The 21,577-nt window shown below is 45.4% G+C and overlaps 2 protein-coding genes across 12 annotated transcripts in view; one reads left to right on the top strand and one right to left on the bottom strand.

Moving 5' to 3' along the window:
• Positions 1 to 14,495, top strand: part of LOC110489385 (TBC1 domain family member 5) — a 40,927-nt gene extending 26,432 nt beyond the window's left edge. For 10 of the 11 annotated variants that reach the window (XM_036971600.2, XM_036971601.2, XM_036971604.2 and 7 more), the window contains 11 exons: positions 170 to 239; positions 1,993 to 2,165; positions 3,709 to 3,851; positions 3,953 to 4,059; positions 4,785 to 4,870; positions 5,030 to 5,295; positions 8,297 to 8,499; positions 8,614 to 8,713; positions 12,720 to 12,799; positions 12,987 to 13,211; positions 13,425 to 14,495. In XM_036971600.2, coding sequence (XP_036827495.2) covers positions 170 to 239; positions 1,993 to 2,165; positions 3,709 to 3,851; positions 3,953 to 4,059; positions 4,785 to 4,870; positions 5,030 to 5,295; positions 8,297 to 8,499; positions 8,614 to 8,713; positions 12,720 to 12,799; positions 12,987 to 13,211; positions 13,425 to 13,682 — 1,711 coding nt within the window. In that variant the 3' untranslated portion in view covers positions 13,683 to 14,495. Of the gene's footprint in view, positions 1 to 169; positions 240 to 1,992; positions 2,166 to 3,708; positions 3,852 to 3,952; positions 4,060 to 4,784; positions 4,871 to 5,029; positions 5,296 to 8,296; positions 8,500 to 8,613; positions 8,718 to 12,719; positions 12,800 to 12,986; positions 13,212 to 13,424 lie in introns of all 11 variants that reach the window. The other variant, XM_090228492.1, reaches the window with a different exon arrangement.
• Positions 14,496 to 15,094: 599 nt separating this feature from the next.
• The window catches only part of LOC110487981 (inactive phospholipase C-like protein 2), a 54,541-nt gene continuing 48,058 nt past the window's right edge, over positions 15,095 to 21,577 (bottom strand). The window contains exons 11-12 of the mRNA XM_036971598.2: positions 17,271 to 17,380; positions 15,095 to 16,800 (exon numbers count right to left, since the gene is read on the bottom strand). Coding sequence (XP_036827493.1) covers positions 16,621 to 16,800; positions 17,271 to 17,380 — 290 coding nt within the window. The 3' untranslated portion in view covers positions 15,095 to 16,620. The remainder of the gene's footprint in view (positions 16,801 to 17,270; positions 17,381 to 21,577) is intronic.

Genomic DNA, 21,577 nt, shown 5'->3' with positions numbered 1-21,577 from the left:
CAGCTAAAATGTTTTGTCCGCGGGGGGGCCTCATGATCAGTTCTGTTTTTTTGTGGCCCCTACCCCCATCAAAGTTGCCCATCCCTGTCCTAGGTGATGGCAATAATATGGACAAGTCAGAGAGACTTCTAACATGAGACATTCTCCTCTGTGTGTCTTTGTTGTGCAGTGCCATGTTTTCCCAGCTGATGGAGACAGCAGAACCCTGGTTCTCCAGCTTCCAGAGGGAAGTCAGAAGGGTCAGTAGTAGTACTCCTGGTAATACTCTTTAGTAGTAACTCTCACCAGCTATTTTTGTAAAGACCTGTCAGAAACACTCCGCCAATGGCTTAAATGAGCGATTGGTAAGCTGCTCTGACAGCTGATGCTTAAAGTTAGTGCGGGAGATATAAGTTTCCAACTTCAGTGGTGAAGCAGTTTAGACGCCGCAGATGAGTGAAGGTGGGGGTAGACTGAGCGGGTAGACGGAGCGGGTAGACGGAGCGGGCAGACGGAGCGGGTAGACGGAGCGGGTAGACGGAGCGGGTAGACGGAGCGGGTAGACATAGACAGTGCAGGTAGGCCTAGACGGAGCGGGTAGACGGAGCGGGTAGACGGAGCGGGTAGACGGAGCGGGTAGGCATAGACAGTGCAGGTAGGCCTAGACGGAGCGGGTAGACGGAGCGGGTAGACGGAGCGGGTAGGCATAGACAGTGCAGGTAGGCCTAGACGGAGCGGGTAGGCCTAGACGGAGCAGGTGAGTGCAGGTAGGCCTAGACGGAGCGGGTAGGCCTAGACGGAGCAGGTGAGTGCAGGTAGGCCTAGACGGAGCAGGTGAGTGCAGGTAGGCCTAGACGGAGCAGGTGAGTGCAGGTAGACCTAGACGGAGCAGGTGAGTGCAGGTAGGCCTAGACGGAGCAGGTGAGTGCAGGTAGACCTAGACGGAGCGGGTAGACGGAGCGGGTAGGCATAGACAGTGCAGGTAGGCCTAGACGGAGCGGGTAGGCCTAGACGGAGCAGGTGAGTGCAGGTAGGCCTAGACGGAGCAGGTGAGTGCAGGTAGGCCTAGACGGAGCAGGTGAGTGCAGGTAGGCCTAGACGGAGCAGGTGAGTGCAGGTAGACCTAGACGGAGCAGGTGAGTGCAGGTAGGCCTAGACGGTGCAGGTAGGCCTAGACGGAGCAGGTGGGTGCAGGTAGACCTAGACAGAACAGGTGAGTGCAGGTAGGCCTAGACAGTGCAGGTAGACCTAGACAGTGCAGGTAGGCATAGACAGTGCAGGTAGGCCTAGACAGTGCAGGTAGGCCTAGACAGAGCAGGTGAGTGCAGGTAGACCTAGACAGAGCAGGTAGACCTAGACAGTGCAGGTAGGCCTAGACAGAGCAGGTGAGTGCAGGTAGACCTAGACAGAGCAGGTGAGTGCAGGTAGGCCTAGACAGTGCAGGTAGGCCTAGACAGAGCAGGTGAGTGCAGGTAGGCCTAGACGGTGCAGGTAGGCCTAGACGGTGCAGGTAGGCCTAGACGGTGCCGGTAGGCCCTAGACGGTGCCGGTAGACCGGCCCTAGACGGTGCCGGTAGACCAGACCTAGACGGTGCCGGTAGACCAGACCTAGACGGTGCCGGTAGACCAGACCTAGACGGTGCCGGTAGACCAGACCTAGACGGTGCAGGTAGACCAGACCTAGACGGTGCAGGTAGACCAGACCTAGACGGTGCAGGTAGGGTAGACGGGTAGGGTAAATTTGACAAATGTAATACTTAAATTCCCACAAATTCCTGAACTCTTATTCATTATTTGTCCGTGTCAGTAAAATGTTTTATACCTAATGGATTTAAAACCAATTCAAAAAGTTTGGAGTATCTTTATCCATTCATTAGGATTGTTTTTAAACCGAACACTTTTGATGACGTTGCTAATTCTAACGTATTCCAGCATTGTATGTTATGTTCATGTTTCATGTTATTCCAATGCTGTGATGACGCCGTCTAAACCTCGTGGTGACGTTCTCCTCAGGGAAAGGAGGAAATGCTAACCAGCATGCCGTTCGCCCGGCCGCAAGACTTGGGGCCGTCCGTTGCCATAGTAACCAAAGTGAACCGCATCCAGGACCAGCTGGTGAAAAAGCACGATGTGGAGCTACACATGCACGTCAACCGCCTGGAGATCGCCCCACAGATATACGGCATGTGAGTATCGCCACCTGTGTTTGTGTGTCTGGGTCTAAGTGCATGTGCGTGTCTTTATTGTGTGTGGTGTGTATTCGTCTATCTCTAGTCGGTGTGTGTGTGTGCGCACACGTCTGTTCTGTTCAGTCTGTATCTCTCGTCAGTGCTGTGTGTGTCCGTCTGTATGGAGTGTGTGTGTCCGTCTGTATGGAGTGTGTGTGTCCGTCTGTATGGAGTGTGTGTGTCCGTCTGTATGGAGTGTGTGTGTCCGTCTGTATGGAGTGTGTGTGTCCGTCTGTATGGAGTGTGTGTGTCCGTCTGTATGGAGTGTGTGTGTCCGTCTGTATGGAGTGTGTGTGTCCGTCTGTATGGAGTGTGTGTGTCCGTCTGTATGGAGTGTGTGTGTCCGTCTGTATGGAGTGTGTGTGTCCGTCTGTATGGAGTGTGTGTGTCCGTCTGTATGGAGTGTGTGTGTCCGTCTGTATGGAGTGTGTGTGTCCGTCTGTATGGAGTGTGTGTGTCCGTCTGTATGGAGTGTGTGTGTCCGTCTGTATGGAGTGTGTGTGTCCGTCTGTATGGAGTGTGTGTGTCCGTCTGTATGGAGTGTGTGTGTCCGTCTGTATGGAGTGTGTGTGTCCGTCTGTATGGAGTGTGTGTGTCCGTCTGTATGGAGTGTGTGTGTCCGTCTGTATGGAGTGTGTGTGTCCGTCTGTATGGAGTGTGTGTGTCCGTCTGTATGGAGTGTGTGTGTCCGTCTGTATGGAGTGTGTGTGTCCGTCTGTATGGAGTGTGTGTGTCCGTCTGTATGGATGGTGTGTGTCCGTCTGTATGGATGGTGTGTGTCCGTCTGTATGGATGGTGTGTGTCCGTCTGTATGGATGGTGTGTGTCCGTCTGTATGGATGGGGTGTGTCCGTCTGTATGGATGGGGTGGGGGTGTGTCCGTCTGTATGGATGGGGTGGGTGTGTGTCCGTCTGTATGGATGGGGTGGGTGTGTCCGTCTGTGTGGATGGGGTGGGTGTGTGTCCGTCTGTATGGATGGTGGGTGGGTGTGTCCGTCTATCTCTAGTCGGTGAGTGCTTCTGTATAATGTGTCCGTCTGTTTAGTGTGTTTGCTCCCACTCATCTGTTTACTGCGTGGGTGTGCATCTGTTCAGTGTGTATCAGTCTATCTAGTCGGTGTGTGTCCGTCTGTATAATGTGTGTGTGTGTGTGTGTGTGTGTGTGCGCGTCTGTTTAGCGTGTGTGTATCCATCTATCTCTAGTCAGTGGGTGCGTCTGTTTAGCGTGTGTGTATTCGTCTATCTCTAGTCAGTGGGTGCGTCTGTTTGTGTGTGTATTCGTCTATCTCTAGTCAGTGGGTGCGTCTGTTTAGCGTGTGTGTATTCGTCTATCTCTAGTCAGTGGGTGCGTCTGTTTGTGTGTGTATTCGTCTATCTCTAGTCAGTGGGTGCGTCTGTTTAGTGTGTGTGTATTCGTCTATCTCTAGTCAGTGGGTGCGTCTGTTTAGTGTGTGTGTGTGTGTACGCATCTTTATTGTGTGTGTATCTGTGTATATCTCTAGTCGCTGGGTGCGCCTGCTTTTTGGCCGTGAGTTCCCCCTGCAGGACCTGTTGGTGGTGTGGGATGCCCTGTTCGCTGACAGCATCACTCTAGACCTGGTGGACTATGTCTTCGTAGCCATGCTGCTCTACATCAGAGATGCCTGTAAGGACCTCCCTCACTGCCCATCAATCAGCTGTCAATCAGTTAGTCAGTCAGTCATTGAGCCCTGCTAACTGTTTGTGTTGTTCCCCTGTCTGGCTCAGTGATAGCGAGTAACTTCCAGACCTGTCTGGGCCTTCTAATGCACTACCCACCTATAGGAGACATCCACACCCTACTACACAAGGCTTTGTTCCTCCGAGACCCCAAGGTAAGAGCTCACACACATTTCTGAGAGACATGAGCAACACACACCTCACCTTGGTTGTTTGTCCACCCTGAAGGTGTGTGTTGGAGACGGCAGGGTCGCTGCCCTGACAGTGTTCTGGTTTGTTGTGAGCTGTCCTGACTTATGTCCCTTCACTGCCCAAATGACATCCAGCCAACTTGACACAACTGTGGGAAGCATTGTAGTCAACATGGGCCAGCATGCCTGTGGAACGCTTTCGACACCTTTTAGAGTCCCTGCCCTAAAGAATTGAGTCTGTTCTGAGTACACAATAATAGGAAGGTTTTCTTAATGTTTTTTGACTCAGTGTGTATTGGCTAGGCCTTCTAGTAGTTAATAAAGTAACCTTATTAGAGTAAAATAAATATGCTGGTTATGCATATTTGGGTTATGCAGCGCTGTGGTCGGGTCCACTCGGGTCTATCAGCTGTAGTTACATAGGCCAGAGACCTGACAACAATCCAACAGGACCTGACCCAGATGACAAGTTAGAATTTCAGAACCTGGTCCGGGTAATATCAGGTCCACCCGGACCCATTAAGACCTCTAGTTCGTAGTGTGGCATGGCGATGTTATTCAGAGTAGTTGGCTCAACCACATGGAGATCTGGGACCATGTGAGACCACACACACACTATTTTTCACAGCGTCTCTATTTTATCACTATTTAAGCTGAGCTGTATTCACTGTCAACACCTTTTCCTTTAGAACAATCCTCGGCCGGCCAACTACCAGTTCCAACAGAATCTGGACTATTACAAGACCAGAGGGGCAGACCTGGTCAACAGCACCCGGTAAGCTTGCTTGCACACACGCACGAGCATGAGGGACAATGATTGTAACCACACACACACACACACACACACACACACACACACTTTGTTGTTTCACAATATCTTCCTAAACTAACTCTTTCTTTTTTTTCTCTCTCTCTCCCAACCCCTCTGTGCCAGTGCCAAGACGGCTCCTCTCAACATCAACAAAGTCTCCAGCAGCCTGCTCAGCTTTGGGAGGAAGCTCATCGCCCCAGCCATATCAGGGGGTGTTGCCAGTGTTATCTCTCCAATCAACAGCGAGATTCGTTCTGCCCCCTCCCCCCTCACTGCAGCCCCCCGCCCCCAGGCCGAGCCCCTGTTCTCTGGCCATGCCCCCCTGCAGACACACTCCCAGCACCAGCGCCTACTGAAGTCTGAGAGCATGCCAGTCTACCTGAGCCAAGGTGAGGGTTGGGAACACATACACACATAATCTAACAGGTATACTAGGACATTGATGTCCACACATCCATCCATACAGAATCTTAGAAAAGATTTTTGTATTTTTTTTCACCTTTATTTAACTAAGTAAACTAGTTGAGAACAAGTTCTCATTTACAACTGCGACCTGGTCAAGATAAAGCAAAGCAGTGCGACACAAACAACACAGTTACACATGGAATAAACAAGCGTGCAGTCAATAACACAATAGGGGGGGAAAGTCTATATACAGTGTGTGCCAATGGCGTGAGGCGGTAAGGCAATAAATAGGCCATAGTAGCGAAGTAATTACAGCTTAGTAAATTAACAATGGAGTGATAAATAGCAGATGATGTGCAAGTAGAAATACTGGTGTGCAAAAGAGCAGAAAAGTCAAATAAAAACAATATGGGGATGAGGTAGGTAGATTGGGTGAGCTATGTACAGCTGCAGCGATCGGTTAGCTGATCGGATAGCTGATGTTTAAAGTTAGTGAGGGAATTATAAGTCTCCAGCTTCAGCGATTTTTGCAATTTGTTCCAGTCACTGGCAACAGAGAACTGGAAGGAAAGGCGGCCAAAGGAGGTGTTGGCTTTGGGGATGACCAGTGAGATATACCTGCTGGAGCGCGTGCTACGGGTGTGTGTTGTTATTGTGACCAGTGAGCTAAGATAAGGCGGAGCTTTACCTAGCATAGACTTATAGATGACCTGGAGCCAGTGGGTCTGGCGACAAATATGTAGCGAGGGCCAGCCCACTAGAGCATACAGGTCGCAATGGTGGGTAGTATAAGGGGCTTTGGTGACAAAACGGAAAATGGCACTGTGATAGACTGCATCCAGTTTGCTGAGTTGAGTATTTGCTGAGTTGAGTATTGGAAGCTATTTTGTAAATGACATCGCCGAAGTTGAGGATCAGTAGGATAGTCAGTTTTACAACGGTATGTTTGGCAGCATGAGTGAAGGAGGCTTTGTTGCGAAATTGGAAGCAGATTCTATATTTAATTTTGGATTGGAGATGTTTAATATGAGTCTGGAAGGAGAGTTTACAGTCTAACCAGACACCTAGAATATGTGGACAACTACAAATACCTAAGTCAGAACCGTCCAGAGGAGTGATGCTAATCGGACGGGCGGGTGTGGGAGGTTGAAAAGCATGCATGGCCCCATCACCCCCATCACCATATAGCAATAATCAACTATGAAGTGTGTGTGTGGGTCGGTGGGTGTGCATGCCCCTTTTTTTCAGACTTTTTCAAAATGTTGTTACGTTACAGCCTTATTCTAAAATGTATTAAATCATTTCCCCCCTCAATCGACACACAATACCCCATAATGACAAAGTAAAAACGGGTAAAGACATTTTTAAAAATTGTATAAAACTGAAATTACATTTACGTAAGAATTCAGACCCTTTACTCAGTACTTTGTTGAAGCACCTTTGGCAGCGATTACAACCTTGAGTTTTCTTTGGTCTGATGCTACAAGCTTGGCAAACCTGTATTTGGGGAGTTTCTCTCATTCTTCTCTGCAGATCCTCTCAAGCTCAGTCAGGTTGGATGGGGAGCGTTGCTGCACAGCTGTTTTCAGGTCTCTCCAGAGATGTTCAATCGGGTTCAAGTCCGGGCTCTGGCTGGGTCACTCAAGGACATTCAGAGATTGCCCCGAAGCCACTCCTGAATTGTCTTACCCGTGTGCTTAAGGTCGTTGCACTTAGAAATGTCCTTGTTTTTGAAAGAAAAGCAAAACATTTTTCTCCTTTTAAAATAACATCAAATTGATCAGAAATACAGTGTAGACATTGTTAATGTTCTAAATGACTATTGTAGCTGGAAACGGCTGATTTATTATGGAATATCTACATAGGTGTACAGAGTCCCATTTTCAGCAACCACCACTCCTGTGTTCCAATGGCACGTTGTGTTAGCTAATCGATTTTAAAAGGCTAATTGATCATTAGAAAACCCTTTTGCAATTGTTAGCACAGCTGAAAACATGTGCTGATTTTAAAGAAGCAATAAAACTGTCCTTCTTTAGACTAGCATCAGCATTTGTGGGTTCAATTACAGGCTCAAAATGTCCAGAAACAAAGACCTTTCTTCTGAAACTCATCAGTCTATTCTTGTTCTGAGAAATGAAGGCTATTCTATGCAAGAAATTGCCAAGAAACTGAAGAGCTCGTACAACGCTGTGTACTACTCCCTTCACAGAAGAGCGCAAACTGTTTCTAACCAGAATAGAAAGAGTGGGAGGCACCAGTGCACAACTGAGCAGGAGGACAAGTACATTAGTACAGACATCCTCTTTCTATTCTGGTTAGAGCCAGTCATTACCACGAGCCTGTCCTCCCCAGTTAAGGTGCCACCAACCTCCTGTGGTGTGCTCGAGTGATAGACTCACCCTCCTGTATGTTAGATGTAGTTTCAGGCGGAGTCTCTCCACCCACATTTTCTGACACACAAGGTAACTGCTACCATAGCAACCGCTTGTGTGCATATGTGTGTGTTGCCGTGTTTTTGCATCCCCTTTCAACCGTTTGTTTAAACCCTGATCTCTGAGCATCACAGCACTGTTGGCTTTGTAAAGTATTTTCCTCCTGGTTATTTTATCACCAAAGAATCCATCAGTCAATGGCATTGAACTTTCATAAGGTCCACATTCACACTGGTCTTAACCAATCACTGAAAGATGAAAGCCAGCAGAAGTGTGGTAGTCCAGAGTTGAATAGTATAGTGCCTTCTTGGATGCATGTTAAACCACTAGTCAAGAGAGACTGGCTCTGACTCAAAACATTCTCCTTCGCTGCAGTAAGTAGGTTGAACCTGAATACAGTCATCACACACTCATATGTTGAGGAGATTTGAACATTGAGGAGGTAAGAACAGGATCAAGGTTTGTGACAACAGCACTGGTTCATCGGTTCTCTCTCTGCTACTCACAGCCCTCATCTGTTTGTCTTTGTGTTCATCGTTTCTCTCTTTTTCAGGCCAAACCTCCAGGACAGTTAGCTCCTCCCCCAGCATAGAAAGTCTCTCTGGGGGACAGGGTCACACCACAGCGTCCCCGCCCCTTCCCGTCTCCAGGGGAAGTGACATCAGCACCTTGTCCCCACCCCTCTCAGCCACCAAGAAGGACTCCTTCTTCAACATCACTCGCTCCCACAGCAAGACCATGGGCAAGAAAGAGGCCGTGAGTATCTCTCTTTTTCTCCATCTTTCTCTGCAGGTCTCTTTCCTAGCTCATATTTCTCACTCTCTCTCACGCTCTCTCACTCACACTAAGTTGTTCCCTCTGTGTTGTCAGGAGGAGGAGTTGGAGGCCCAGGTGTCCTTCCTGCAGGGTCAGATCAATGACCTAGAGGCCATGAGCAAGTACTGTGCCAAGATGATGAACACACACATTGGTAAGTTTCCCTACATATACATATATTAACATGCACATTGAGTTTAACAACCCTGACGCATCAGTGGATAGATTGCAAATCCAGTATCAACACACGTGAAAGTGAAAGATAAAATGACAAATTAAATAGAAATAGTGACACGAGGAATAAAGAAACAGTGTCTGAATACCCATACTTGAGTCCTAAATAGTAGGCTGTTTGAGTATGCGAAAAAAATCAAGTAAACTTTAAATGACCGGATGTCATACTCATTTCAGCTTTGACAACAGTTAGATATGCTACTGAAATCAACAGCTGATGAGTTAGACATGGGGGTGTGCTACTGAAATCAACAGCTGATCAGTTAGACATGGGGGTGTGCTACGGAAATCAACAGCTGATCAGTTAGACATGGGGGTGTGCTACTGAAATCAACAGCTGATGAGTTAGACATGGGGGTGTGCTACTGAAATCAACAACTGATCAGTTAGACATGGGGGTGTGCTACTGAAATCAACAGCTGATGAGTTAGACATGGGGGTGTGCTACGGAAATCAACAGCTGATCAGTTAGACATGGGGGTGTGCTACTGAAATCAACAGCTGATGAGTTAGACATGGGGGTGTGCTACTGAAATCAACAGCTGATGAGTTAGACATGGGGGTGTGCTACGGAAATCAACAGCTGATCAGTTAGACATGGGGGTGTGCTACTGAAATCAACAGCTGATCAGTTAGACATGGGGGTGTGCTACTGAAATCAACAGCTGATCAGTTAGACATGGGGGTGTGCTACTGAAATCAACAGCTGATCAGTTAGACATGGGGGTGTACTACAGAAATCAACAGCTGATGAGTTAGACATGGGGGTGTGCTACTGAAATCAACAACTGATCAGTTAGACATGGGGGTGTGCTACTGAAATCAACAGCTGATCAGTTAGACATGGGGGTGTGCTACTGAAATCAACAGCTGATCAGTTAGACATGGGGGTGTGCTACTGAAATCAACAGCTGATGAGTTAGACATGGGGGTGTGCTACTGAAATCAACAGCTGATCAGTTAGACATGGGAGTGTGCTACTGAAATCATCAGCTGATCAGTTAGACATGGGCGTGTGCTAATCAATGAATAGCAGGAAACTACGCAATCGCGCAGGACGCATTTTCAGTATGGTAAAATATGTTTTATAGTATGTGCATTTTTGAAAGTCTAGTATGGTTTAAAAACCAAGATGTTCTACTTTCAGCTCTTCTAGTAGAATTCAATGTAGACTTTTCCACAATGCATTGGAAGAGCTGGGCTGCTGGCGAGCCACAGTTCTCTTTAAGTAGCCAGACAACAAAAGTCTACAGTTTTTGTTCTCCTAAAAATGATGTTGCAGGTCTTTTTCTGTTTTCTCATTAAATTGTTTATTGTTCTCTTGGCAATCAGAGCTTTTAAACTAAATGCTAAACCGTTTTGATTTCTGAATGTGTTGGCACCGAGGACTCATTCCCAATGATCACTCCTTTAGTTTAGTATGTTGCTGTCCAGCAGTTCTGAATTCACAATGCAGCTGACGGTCCACGTTTTCCTGTGCCTTTTGATTTGAAAGGTTTTAGTGTGTGTACTAGGCTATTTGGTTTTAATTCAGATATGTTACAGCACTTTGGTTTCACTAATAAATAGACTGTTGAAATGGAACCAAATTCTGTTTCTGTCTTCAGTCCTTTTTAAAAAGGATATAGAGTTGAAGTCGGAAGTTTACTTACACCTTAGCCAAATACATTTCAACTCAGTTTTTCACAATTCCTGACATTTAATCCTAGTCTTAGGTCAGTTAGGATCACCACTTTATTTTAAGAATGTGAAATGTCAGAATAATAGTAGAGTGATATATTTCAGCTTGTATTTCTTTCATCACATTCCCAGTGTGTCAGAAGTTTACATACACTCAATTAGTATTTGGCAGCATTGCCTTTAAATGGTTTAACTTGGGTCAAACGTTTAGGGTAGCCTTCCACAAGCTTCCTACAATATGTTGGGTGAACTTCGGCCCATTCCTTCTGACAGAGCTGGTGTAACTGGGTCAGGATTGTAGGCCTCCTTGCTTGCACACGCTATTTCAGTTCTGCCCACATATTTTCTATGGGATTGGGGTCAGGGCTTTGTGATGGCCACTCCAATACCTTGACTTTGTTGTCCCTAAGCCATTTTGCCACAACTTTGGAAGTATGTTTGGGGTCGTTGTCCATTTGGAAGACCCATTTGCGACCAAGCTTTAACTGATGTCTTGATGTTCTTCAATATATCCACATAATTTTCCCTCCTCATGAGGCCATCTATTTTGAACCTAATGTGTCTCCTTCCTGAGCGGTATGACGGCTGCGTGGTCCCATGGGGTTTATACTTGCGTACTATTGTTTGTACAGATGAACGTGGTACCTTCAGGTGTTTGGAAATTGCTTCCAAGGATGAACCAGACTTGTGGAGGTCAAAAAAAATGATGCGTTCTTGGCTGATTTCTTTGGATTTTCCCATGATGTTAAGCAAAGAGGCACTGAGTTTGAAGGTAGGCCTTGAAATATATCCACAGGTACACCTCTAATTGACTCAAATGATGTCAATTAGCCTCAGAAGCTTCTAAAGCCATGACATTTTCGGGAAATTTCCAAGCTGTTTAAAGGCACAGTCAACTTAGTGTATGTAACTTCTGACCAACTGGAATTGTGATACAGTGAATTATAAGTTAAGTAATCTAGTCTGATAGTCTTTAAACAATTGTTGGAAAAATTACTTGTCATGCACAAAGTAGATGTCCTAACCGACTTGCCAAATCTGTAGTTTGTTAACAAGAAATTTGTGGGGTGGTTGAAAGACGAGTTTTAATGACACCAACCTAATTATGTAAACTTCTGACTTCAACTGTATGGGCTGGATAAATGGGCAATGGTATAGGGCCAATGTGACAGCCTATAACCAGGCTGAGTAGGCCTATAACTCATTCCTATTCGATTCAGAGTTTACAGAAAGTAATCGAATTGGAAATTAGCTATCATCAGGCTGGTTAATGCGACGCGTGTCTGTTGAATATGCAAAAATCGAGCCGCCCACCTACTCAGAATACCCGCATACGTTTTACTAAACAGTGCATGCTAAATAGTATGCAGTACACTAGTGTGGGTATATTCAGACAAACGGTGAATAACCAGTAAAAATAGCATGTCTATATACAGGGAGTACCAGTACCAAGTCGATGTGTAGGGTTACGACTGTGATCTAACTAGACGAGGTGGGATCATTTTGTCGGTAACAGTAATTATGCAAGAAATGGCGTTGGAAACGCCTTAATGCGCAAATATTGATATTATTATTATAATAATAATAATAATAATAATAATAATAATAATAATATTGACGTGAACTTGGGAGTCACGCTTTGATATGTTATCTGGTCCTCCCACTACGACTCTGGAAAGGATCTATGGGACGTGCCTACCCCCATTGAAGAGAGTTTAAGGTAGGGATGTCCCAAGGATCCCGGATAGCACTGACCCTCAGGAAAGCATGCTACAGATGAAATGCGTTATAACATCACAGGGTGATGAAAGTGCAAGGTGATGAGCTTGATGCTCCTTTCCAATAAATATTGAGGGTCTTATTCTGGTGACATGATGATTGATGCTTCGCTGCTGTTTGACAGATACAAACATGGCTCTTATCCATAATAATCTCATGTAGGTAGCCTACCCACACTGTATCTGCCAGCTGTTGGCTAGAGCGCATGTGCCAAGACGAGTGGACACATTCTCTATAGAACACAACAGTTTGTGACAAAACCATCAGTAGAGTTGAAAATGCGATGGAAACCTATTTAACTTGCATTTTTCATCCGGTACATGGGAATTTAATAGCAACAATTTGATGGAAACATTTCTGGTGGGAAAATGCACATTGTTTTTATGCATATTTTAGAATATTCAGCATGCAAATCGGTCACCAGTTGGATGGAAACCTAGCTTGTGATCTGATGTCTGTCTCCTCAGGAAGGATCCAGGAGGTGATCCTACAGGAGCACCTGGAGAAAGAGGATGAGGTGTTGGTGTCACTGGCTGGACTTAAACAGGTACTGGACAGCAGCACCACATAAGTGGGGGGGGGTTTGCATGTTAGCGCCTCTGAGTGAGTTAGCATTTTGACCATGTGTGTAGTACGTGCATGTGTACTGTACATTGTCTGTGTGTGTGTGTTCTCAGTACATCTGTGTGTGTTCATCATGAATTGCTCTGTGTGTTTATGAATGAATCTGTCAGATCAAGGACATCCTGAAGGGAGCTCTGCGTTTCAACCAGAGCCTGCTGGAGACTGAGGAGAACGAGGAGATCACCATCGCTGACGACCACTATGACCACGCCTCTGCCGCACAGCAGCAGCACGCCAACAGTCACCATGAAGACCAGCCTTACCTGGCCGCACCACAGCGTGGTGATGGAGAACAGGAGGAAGAAGAGCGGGAGCAAACCCCACCAGAGCAACAGGTGAACACGTTGTATTAATACGTAGACTCATGTTTGCGGTGTACCCTTGCATACTTTGGTATCATTCCCGATGCTTCAAAATCTGTGATGAATTGTGGGTATATTGTGACTGACTGATCTACAAATAATACTAGTAGTTATTTATGATGGAACTTGATTTGTTGATCAGCCAGTCAACAGCAGTGTTGAACAAGCCCCTTGTCTCTCTTTCAGACTTCTCCCCCAGAGTCCTCCTCTCTGTGTGTGGGCTCGGAGGGGAGGAACTGGGATGAGTACATTCTGGTCTCGCAGGACGGAGAGCTGCCGCCCACCGGGGGAGGGGTGGAGAGGACCCCTCCAATCAGACAGCTCCACAGCTCGGTCAGGGTGGAGCCGTTCCAGGGTGCAGCGTCAGGTTCCTCCAGCCCAGACGAGGGCAGCATTCACAGCAAAGACTCAGACTTCGCCATGGTCAACTCCCAGGACCTGTGAGCGATTGGACTTTACTGATCTGGGTGAGAGTTACCACTAACCAGAGATCTAGGATCAGTTTATCTACTCCCTAATCACCCACCTTAACCATTTGGAGGGATTCATCCCAACCTGGAGGATATGCTGCCCCACACGGGAAAACCAACTCGCCACTGCTGGATCGGACTATGGCAGCCTACCGTTAGGCTGTCGCCAATACCTTAACCTACCTGCTCTGTATTCCTTCATGAATACCATAGATCTCTCTTATGCCTATAGCCTCTTCTCCTGAATGCTAGGGACTTAGTGCTTATCCAACCCCATCTGACTTTAATGGTGATACCCATTTCTGCCACATGAGGGTGCTACAAGACAGTTCACCACAGGCTACCCTCAGGAACTGGAATTCATAGTGCATTTATCAGTGTGGGGGATGCCTTTCCCTTCTCGGTATGTAGTAATGGTAGGGTAGTACCCTGTTTGTCCAGGTAGGGGAGTTGTCTGTACCATACCTCTGTCAATCTAAAGAGCTTCTCTTGTCTTACCTCCATTCACCGCCTCTGATTGTCCTTTAACTGTTTCGAGGTAGAAGTTGCTCCTAACCAATCGGCAGTCCTACACCTACCATTAGGGTGGATGGTACAATATCTGATCCTGTATCAGTTGTTAGGAGGCAACTTCTACCTACTCTTAACCAGTGCCTGGAAACCATTGACAGATTAACTGACTCTCACTTCTTCTTTACATTTTGTTTAAAGATACCATTTTAACGCAAAACAGCTGTAGTAATGTGAAATTATTAAATTAAGGAAAACAGGCTTTAAAAAAAATCAATTCCATGTAATAAGATTTAATTATTTCTGATGTCCTTGTATTTATCTCGCTTCCTGGGGTAGCCAAGTAAAGCATTGCACACACGAGGGATGTCCCTACAGCAGAGAGATGATTATCTATAGACCAATACAATGCTCGTTACAGTATGCCTGTGTCATGTTGAGGGGGAGAGAATGGCTTTTCAACAGGACAGTATACAAGTGCCAGCAACATGCTGAATTGAGTACAACTAATATTTAAATTAGCAATGCTAACTAAAAACACTAACAACATGCAGTGAAAGGTAAACAATGCTCATAAGTGGAGGCTGCTGAGGGGAGGACGGCTCATAAATGGCTGGAATGGAGTGCAATGAATGGTATCAAACACAAACATGCTTGATTCCATTCTGGCCATTATGAGCCTTCCTCCCCTCAGCAGCCTCCACTGTTGTAAGTGACATTTTAAAATGCCAGTGGATATCCAATACTTTGGCTTCTCTTAGATGTCAGGCCCTGGTTTTCTGTCTCTCTGTTGACTGCATGTGTGGCCAGCTGGCTATCAGTCGAGAAAATGGTCAAAGTGGTGTGTGTGTAAAAAAACAACAAAAAAAAACAGGGTTTTATGATTTGAAGTGACTGGTTTATTTGCTTACTGGTTGGTTCTGGTTATGGTTTGAAGGAGATATTGATGTCAATTTACCACAAAACAAGGAATCATCCTACAGCATCCAGGTTTTCAAGAGGACAACAATTGTCTTCCGACAGGTGGAGTCTACGTGATGCTCAGTGCAGACTGATTCGTCACGCTATCTGACGGTATACCATGGAGGACATCAGTGTCAGGAATGTTTTTTTATTTTATTATCGGAAGTCACCATTTTGTAAAAATCCAGTAACATTTTACAGAATGAGGATAATAATGTGAAGTGTGACACAACTACCTAGAAAAGCATTGGTCAAGGTGCTATGGAAGGAGTACTTGAAATACTGTTTTTGATCATACAGTTGAGTCATTAACCCTATCCCACCAATATCCACAGGTGAGGAGTTCCTTACTAATCAGCACCCTTAATTCATCAGTCAAGTACAAGGGAGTGAACCTGCAGACAGACACGTACATTACGGCATAATTGACATGAATGGGGATTCCCATTCTACTCTGTACACGTCTACATTATTTTGTTCCTCTGTACCCGGAGAAGCTGAAGTGTCTCAGTTGGTGTTTGCAACTTCAGGATCGTAGGTTTGATTCCCGCTGAGGCCACCCATACAAAAACAAAATGTATGCATGCACTACTGTAAGTCGCTTTGGATAAACGTGTCTGCTAAATAGCATATTTTATTGGTAGCAGTCACAATTCACACATTCTGAATCAGCCTCCTCCCACACGTAAGTTATCACTTCGGTCTCATTCAGTTTCACATTGTTCTGTAGTTTTGATCGCCCTGAAAGCCCTCCACTCCCCCCAACAAAAAACAAGGACTCCATTCAATCCATAGTGCTGAAGAGACGCTTTTATAGCGCGATCAACAATTAAAGTCAATTTTCCCGCGGTCGCTTCATACTGTATGTCGGCTCAAACATTTTAAAACGGATCTTCATCGATAACTCGGAGATACAGATTGAACGGATCTTCATCGATAACTCGGAGATACAGATTGAACGGATCTTCATCGATAACTCGGCGATACAGATTGAATCCAGCTACAAAAAGAACAAACACTTCACAGAGAGTAGGATTAAAAACATATTTCCAGCAACATTCAGGGACAGGCCATTCTGATTGTCTGACTTCATTCCTCTCCACATTCCTGTCTCCAGTGTCTTCGACGTTACTCCTCCCTCCTGACAGTGGTATAACAGGAGTATTTTTCTTTCATTGTTTTAGTCCATCTTCCTTCTCTTCATCGTTGTGTGGAGAGAATGGCCAACTAAACTCCAACAGCCCCTAACCGGGTTAGATGCAGAAGGAGCCATTCACTTTTGAGTGTGCGTAGCAACTTGGTTGTCAGTTCTGGCCAACCTGCCGATCCTCAGAAGGATGACGGTGCCCTTAGAAACTGATCTAAGGTCAGATTTGACATTTCCCCTGTTTTGATTTAATATATAATTTGAGGTGGGTAAGCTGGTCCTAGACCTGTACCTAAGGGGAACCTCTAGCCGGAGTGGTAGCTCTCTCCTGGATGGTGTCCAGGCTGCGTCGGGGGCGGGTCGCCTCTCCTGTCACACCCTTACTAAGGTTAGACGTCAGGGCAGCATAGTGTACCTGCTTCATGTTCTCCTGCACCTCCGTCATAGCCCGTTTCAGAAGGTCTGCCTGCCCCTGAGAGAGAGAGTGGGAGAAGGGAGGATAGGAGAGCGAGCTGTTTGTCGGAGTTGGCTAATATGGAAACGGACTGGCACTGTTCTGTGGTTGTGTTTGGTCTGCTGTGCGTGACAGTGTGTGTGTAGAGTCACCTTCAATATGGTGATGTTGTGTTTGGTCTGCTGTGCGTGACTTTGTGTAGAGTCACCTTCAGTATGGTGATGTTGTGTTTGGTCTGCTGTGCGTGACTGTGTGTAGAGTCACCTTCAATATGGTGATGTTGTGTTTGGTCTGCTGTGCGTGACTTTGTGTAGAGTCACCTTCAGTATGGTGATGTTGTGTTTGGTCTGCTGTGCGTGACTGTGTGTAGAGTCACCTTCAGTATGGTGATGTTGTGTTTGGTCTGCTGTGCGTGACTTTGTGTAGAGTCACCTTCAGTATGGTGATGTTGTGTTTGGTCTGCTGTGCGTGACTGTGTGTAGAGTCACCTTCAATATGGTGATGTTCCAGCTGAAACTCTCCACAGCTCTGGTGACCTTACGATCCTTAAGCCCCTCCTTCACTGCAATGGAATGCAACGTCTCATGGAACTTCATGGCTAGGGGACGACACACACTTATTAGCAATGTTGAACCTTTCCCTCTTTGTCAACCTCTCCAGGTCTTAACCAAGGTTCAAGTCCGGCTCAGGTCTGTGGTTTGGTAGTGTCTGGTATTTGTGATTGAACGATCAAGTCTAAACCAGTCTATTACACTACACAGAGAAAGGTAGAGAGTTAAGAGATCTGAATACAAGAATAAGAAAGTGCATTGATTTTTTAACTTTTAAAGGTAGTTTTACGGTTGACCCGAAATCTACAGTGTTTATCCGTGAATGCAATCTCTGCATTGTCTACAGTGAAATGTGCCTTTCTACAATGTGCCTTTGGTTTAATCCTGGCCTCAATTAAAGAGCGATAGATGGGGAAAGAGAACAAGAGATTCAAGAGTGACAGGCAGACTCCTTGTCCTCTCTTCCCTCTGGCCAGATTGAGTATGTGTGGTGTTGTCACTTTCTCTGTCTGCCCCGGGACACTGTCACACTCTGTCACCATCTCCATGGAGACTAAGAAGTGGGTTAACGCAGAGCTCGCGCTGTAAGGGAACCTAACCTAACCTGCTACGTAAAGTACCTTCCGTCCATAGCTGTATACCATCTAGTCAAAACCAGGGATCATCTGAGGGGACTTTTAAACACAGCATCCTGAGCAACACCACCGCCAACACAGACCTGAACACAACTCAATTTACTCAACTTACTTAAATTTTCTCTCTCTCACTCACACACACACACAAAAACAACTCACTAACTTCAACATTCACTAGTACACAATTACGCAGAATTTAATATATACATTACACACACACACAACATTGGCTGCCTGCCTGCCTGCCAGTGCAGTTGCTAGGCGACGAGGCTTGAGTGCCAGGGCATTCCGTTGTGTGCATGTTGTAAACGTTCCATTTCCCTGTGTAACCGAGTGGAACCGACAGAATGGAGAGAGAGAACATCGGCACTGGCCAGAACTCTGCCTGATACTGCCCAAACATCCAAACCCCCCCCCCCCCCCCCCCTAAAAAAGTACCGAGCTCCTGGCCATCTATACCAGGCGGTGTCAAGGAAGGCTCAAAAATTGTCAAGATTCCAGCCACCCAAGCCATAGGCTGTTCTCTCTGCTACCACATGGCAAGCAGTACCAATGCACCTAGTCTGGAACCAACAAAAGCCTTGAACAGCTTCTACCCCCAAGCCATAAGGCTGCTAAACAAGTCTGCTAAATAGCTAATAAAATGGCTCCCGGACTACCTGCATTGAACCTTTCTTCCACTAACTCTCTTGCTTGGACTCTATCCACATAAACTGGACTTACACACACATGCTGCTACTGTCTCTCTGTCCTGTTGCCTAGTCACTTTACCGCTATGTACATACTGTATCTACCTCAATGACCTCGTACCCCTGCACATCAACTCGGTACTGGTACTCCCTGTATATAGCCATGGTATTTTTACTGGTTATTCGTTTTACACTGTATTTATCCCTCGTTTCTCTATTGTTGGAAAAGGACCCATTTCACTGTTCCTCTAGACCTGGTGTTTACGAAGCATGTGACAAATAACATTATTTGATTTGACACAAACACACAATTTTCATTTTTCATATTTATCTGAGAATAAAGGGTTGAACTCAGGTGAGCTGAGATAAAAATCTCTGAGAGGAGACTGGGAGCAGACTCTGGGATAAAATCTCTGAGAGGAGACTGGGAGGAGACTGGGAGCAGACTCTGGGGTGTTTTTACCATATCTACATAATCACTCCATTTTCTATCACCGGTCTTCCACTCTGAAATACATCCATTTATCAAACTTGTCATCTCTCCTCTAGCTATTAAGCCATTCATATATCTCTCGCTCTCTCTCTAAGCCTTATGGAACAACGGGGACTGTGAAGCAACACAAACACAGACACATGCATACACACACAGATGATAACATACGCACTATACACACACGTACACATGGATTTTGTACTGTAGTTATGTGGTAGTGGAGGAGTAGGGGCCTGAGGGCACACAGTGTGTTGTGAATGTATTGTAATATTTTAAAATTGCATAAACTGCCTTAATTTTGCAGGACCCTATGAAGACTAGCTGCTGCCTTGGCAACAGCTAATGTGGATCCATAATAAATACAAACACTAATCTACAGAGCCTTCAGAAAGTATTCACATCCTTTGCATTTTTCCACATTTAGTTGCATTACAAAGTGGGATTCAAATGAATGTCATGTTTTGTCTATGATCTACACAAAATACTAATCAAAGTGGAAGAAAAATTCTAACATTTTGTAAAAATGTATGGAAAATAAAACACTATCTTCATTAGATAAGTATTCAACCCCCTGAGTCAATACATGATAGAATCACATTTGGCGGTGATCACAGCTGTGAGTCTTTCTGGGTAAGTCTCTAAGACAATTGAATTGTGCAACATTTGCCCATAATTCTTCTGTCAAGTTGGTTGTTGACCATTACTAGACAGCCATTTTCAGGTCTTGATGTATATTTTCATGTCAAATGTAACTCCGCCACTCAGGAACATTCACCAGCTTCTTGGTAGGCTACTTCAGTGTAGAGTTGGCCTTGTGTTTTAGGTTATTGTCCTGCTGAAACGTGAATTCGCCTCCTATTGTCTGGTGGAAAGTAGACTGAACCAGGTTTTCCTCTAGGATTTTTCCTGTGCTTAGCTCCATTCCGTTTATTTTTTTATCCTTAAACTCCCATTCTTTAATGATTAAAGCATACCCATAACATGATGCAGCCACCACTATGCTTGAAAATATTAAGAGTGGTACTCAGTAATGTGCTGTATTGAATTTGCCCCAAACATAACACTTTGTATTCAGGACAACAAGTTAATTGCTTTGGCACATGTATTGCAGTATTACTGCTTTGTTGCAAACAAGATGCATGTTATGTAATATTTTTATTCTGTACAGGCTATACGTCTTTAACCTAATTGACAGAGGGAATTATTGTGGAGTAACTACAATGTTGTTGATCCTTCCTCAGTTTTCTCCTTTCACAGCCATTAAACTCTGTAACTAAAGTCACCATTGGCCTCATGGTGAAATCCCTGAGCAGTTTCCTTCCTCTCCGGGAACGGAGTTTGGAAGGACGCCTGTATCTTTGTAGTGACTGAGTGCATTGATACATCATCCAAAGTGTAATTAATCACTTCATTTTGCTCAAAGCGATATTCAGTGTCTGCTTTTACATGTTTTTACCCATCTACCACTAGTTGCCCTGCTTTGCGAGGCATTGGAAAACCTCCCTGGTCTTTGTGGTTGAATTCACTGCTCAAGTGAAGGACCTTACAGATACTTGTATGTGTGGGGTACAGAGATGAGGTAGTCATTCAAAAATCATGTTAAACACTATTATTGCACACAGTGAGTCCATGAAAAATGTATTATGTGACTTGTTAAGCACATTTTTGCTTGTGAACATATTTAGGCTTACCATAACAAAGGGGTTGAATACTTACTGACTGAAGACATTTCAGCTTTTCATTTCAAATGAATTTGTAAACATTTTGACTAATGGTGTAGACCAGTGACAAAACCTCAATGTCATTTTAAATTCAGGCTGTAACACAACATGTGGAAAAAGTCAAGGGGTGCGAATGCAGTTCCCCCTCATCAATCTACACACAATGACAAAGCAATATCTGTTTTTTAGAATTGTTGGCATTTTTTGTTGTTGAAATATCACACTTGCATAAGTATACAGACCTTTTACTCTTTGGTAGAGATTACAGCGTTGAGTTTCTCCTATAGAGCTCCATTTTTATGGAATCTTCTGCCTACCCGTGCGAGAGACGCAGACTCGGTCTCAACCTTAAGTCTTTACTGAAGACTCATATGGGTCATATGATTTGAGTGTAGTCTGGCCCAGGAGTGTGAAGGTGAACGGAAAGGCACTGGAACAACAAACCGCCCTTGCTGTCTCTGCCTGGCCGGTTCCCATCTCTCCACTGGGATTCTCTGCCTCTAACCCTATTACAGGGGCTGAGTCACTGGCTTACTGGTGCTCTTTCATGCCGTCCCTAGGAGGGGTGCGTCACTTGAGTGGGTTGTGTCACTGACATGATCTTCCTGTCTGGGTTGGCGCCCCCCGTTGGGTTGTGCCGTGGCGGAGATCTTTGTGGGCTATACTCGGCCTTGTCTCAAGATGGTAAGTTGGTGGTTGAAGATAT

Source organism: Oncorhynchus mykiss, chromosome 30, assembly GCF_057628025.1.
Source record: "Oncorhynchus mykiss isolate SJ-2025 chromosome 30, ASM5762802v1, whole genome shotgun sequence".
Classification (NCBI taxonomy): domain Eukaryota; kingdom Metazoa; phylum Chordata; class Actinopteri; order Salmoniformes; family Salmonidae; genus Oncorhynchus; species Oncorhynchus mykiss.
Note: the sequence above shows the minus strand (reverse complement) of the source record. Positions and strands in the feature narration are given on the sequence as shown.